General features: G+C 44.2%; 1 protein-coding gene across 1 annotated transcript in view; it reads left to right on the top strand.

The window, feature by feature from the left end:
- Positions 1–3,112, top strand: part of Zmym5 (zinc finger, MYM-type 5) — a gene marked incomplete at its 5' end in the record, with an annotated part of 33,391 nt that continues 30,279 nt past the window's right edge. The window contains 3 exon segments of the mRNA XM_013505501.1: positions 1–89; positions 277–435; positions 546–614. Of these exon segments, the coding sequence (XP_013360955.1) occupies positions 398–435; positions 546–614 (107 nt within the window).

Raw genomic sequence — 3,112 nt, 5'->3', positions numbered from 1 at the left:
GGCGCAGGGCTCGGTCGCGGCGGGTCGTGGCCCGCGGTGACGTCAGGCGTCCCGGTGCTGAGCTCGCCGCGGGAGGACCGCGCCGGCAGGTCGGGGAGGGAATCGGAATCCGGGGGTGGCGTCAGGGACGTTTGCCCGTCCCTCGGCCTCCCGGGAGCGCCCTCGGCGTCTCGCTCTCGCAGCCCGCCCCCGGAGCTTGTAATTCGAAGAAACCTCTTTGGCTTTATCTTCACGTTGGGGTCCCTGTAGTGTTCTAAAAAGTTGATTTCTTCACAGCACGGGAGCTCAGTGGAATAGCACAGAAACTTCTTGATCTTCACTCCTCCCTCTGGTGTCGAGGAGTCGGTACTGCATCCTGGTGTGTTGTGAGGTTTTTCAAAATTTTTTAGTTGGCGTGATGCGCACTCCTGTAATCCCTGCGCTGGCGAGGCAGAGGTAGGAGGATGGCCGCGAATTGGAGGCCAACCTGAACTGCATAGTGAGACCCTGTCTCAAAAAGACTATCAGTCAGTCAATCAATAAATTATTTTTTGGACTCATTCTAGGACCAAGATTCACCCTCACGTTATTTTGGTGACGTTTTGGCAAAAATTACGAAGGAGAACATCTGTATTGTGAGTGATTTTGTCCGGCTTTTCTGTTTAGTATAGTTAAGCCAAAGTCAGATGTTCATTCTGTGAAGTTGGCTGTTCTTAAAGGCTTGAGTGGTGAGTTATTGCCTGAGTGGTCCCTGTCCCCTTAGTCAAGCCCGTGGTAGGCGCCAGAGGTAGGTGCTGCCATTTACACCAGTACTAATGAGGTCTCAAAAGAAAACTAAGCGATTGTTTTATTAAATGCTTTGCATTTGATGTTTTTCTATTACAGTGGACTGATTTTTTTCTGCTGCATTTTTAAAACTACTTCAAAAGATAATTTTCAGAATAAAATGTTAAGAGAAAAATTAATCTTTTAAGTGAGTTTGTGATACGGAATAGTGATGTTCATTTTTAGCAATTGGCATAGTGCATACGTATACCATTTCCAGTCCCTTTACCCTACTCTCCTTTTCCTCTGACCTATCCCCTTCCCCAACACTTTACCTTCTAGTTTCCTGTCATATTTTCTTTAATCTGTTTATTTATATTTTAGATTTCTCATAAAGAGAAAACATCATATACTTAACTTTCTGGATCTGGCTTATTTCACTTAACATGATTTTGAATTCTGTACATTTTCTGCAGGTGACATTCTGTATGGCTAAATAATACTCCTCTGCGTATAACCACATTTTTTATCCCATTCATCTTTTGATAGGTATCTAGGCTTTTTTCAGAGGTTAGTTATTGTGAGTTGCACCGCGATAAATATTGGTAGGCCTGTATCAGTATAATATGATGTCTTTAATTCTTTCAGGAATATGCTGAAGAGAAGTATAGGTCAAATGGAATTTTTAGTTTGGTTTTTTTGAGGGATTCCACTGATTTTCATAGTGATTGTTCTATATTACATTTCTGCTAATAGTGTAGAGGGATTTCAACACCGCCCCCATCCCAGCATTCATTGATGTTTGTGTGTGCGTGTGTGTGTTTTTGTTAGCAATTCCAGCTAGGGTAAGATGGAATTTCAAAGTTGTTTTGATTTGCATCTTCCTTATCACTAAAGATGTTGGGCATTTTTTTATGTACTCGTGGACCACCTCTATTTACTTTTTTTTTTTTTTTTTTTTTTTTGGTCTTTCTGAGACAGGGTCTGGATATGCAATTCGGGCTGGCCTTCAGCTTACTGTGTAGCCCAGGCTGGCCTCGAACTCCCAAGAATCCTTCTGCCACAGTCTCTGGAGTGCTGGGATTACAGGCGTGTGCCACCATGCCTTTATATGTACTTACTTTCAGAAGTATCTTTTCAGTTCGTTTCTCTAATGTGTCGTTTGTTTTTTCAGGGTTATTTTTATTTTTCAGTTCTTTATATATTCTAGCTATTAGTCCTTTTTTTTGAGACAGGGTCTCGCTAGGTAATTCAGAGTGGTCTTGGGGCTGGGGATTTAGCTGAGCGGCACAGTGCCTCCCTGGCAAGCACAAGGTCGTGAGTTCGATTCCCGGTCCGGGGGGGGGGGGTAGATTTCCTTTACGGAAAGGGCTCCAAAGCTCTGAATTGTTTAAAAGCTAATAATGGGGCCAGGGCTGCATGAAGCTCAGTGGTAGAGCGCTTGTCTAGCAATCATGGGTTCAATCCCCAGCAATGCAAAAATTTTAAAAGAAATTTTTTAAAAAGCCAATGGCTTACAGAACAGCGTTCTCTTAAATGTCTTAGTGTGGCATAACAGGCCCTTTACTACCTGTCCCTACCCTCCCTTGCAGGCTTTATTTTCTGCCAACAGCCTGTGTATTCTGTCGTCAAGCCACGCTGAATTCACCTTCCCTAAACATGCCACGCCCTTTCGGAGCTGTGGTTTCTTTCTACCCTTCAAAGGCAAGGGCTTTGTCTCACTTGCTGCTATGTCCCCCCTACCTAGGACTGTATCTGTTACAAAGTTAAGTATTCTGGACATATTTATTAAACAAATAATTGTTCTTCCCTAATTCTCTGCCCTGCAAGCATCAGTCTGTTCTTCAAGGCCAACTCAGATATCACTGCTCTGGAACTTTCCATGACTCCCTACTATCCCCACCCTCCAATTGCCTTCAACAATTTGTTGCTGTCTTTGTTTTTTTATAGCACTCGGTCTTCTCTGTGAGAATCTATATTGCGCTGTGGCTTTTGTTTGTGATTTATCTCCACTCACAAACCCTCCAGCGTGAACTCCAGGACAAGGACCTTTGGGAAACAATGCCTGCTCAGGAAACAACGCTAATGATAAAAGCTAACTCCACCTCTCACCCTAAAAACCCTTTTCCAAGTTAACCCATTACCCCAGAAGGTTAAAACTAGCTTAACCTTCACAGTTAACTTGGGCTACCAAGTCCTTGAGGGTGTTTTTGAGGGGCAGGCAAATGGGAGACAGGGTCTCACTATGTAGTTCAGGCTGGCCTTGAACTCATTTGGTAGCCCAAACCGGCCTTGAACTCACAGTGATCCTCCTGCCTCAGCCTCCTGAATGCTGGGATTACAAGCATGTGGCACAATGCCCGGCTCC

Source organism: Chinchilla lanigera, unplaced genomic scaffold (assembly GCF_000276665.1).
Source record: "Chinchilla lanigera isolate Chin_1 unplaced genomic scaffold, ChiLan1.0 scaffold00096, whole genome shotgun sequence".
In the NCBI taxonomy this organism is placed as follows: Eukaryota; Metazoa; Chordata; class Mammalia; order Rodentia; family Chinchillidae; genus Chinchilla; species Chinchilla lanigera.
The sequence above is the reverse complement of the archived record's forward strand: the minus strand, read 5'-3'. Positions and strand labels throughout refer to the sequence as shown.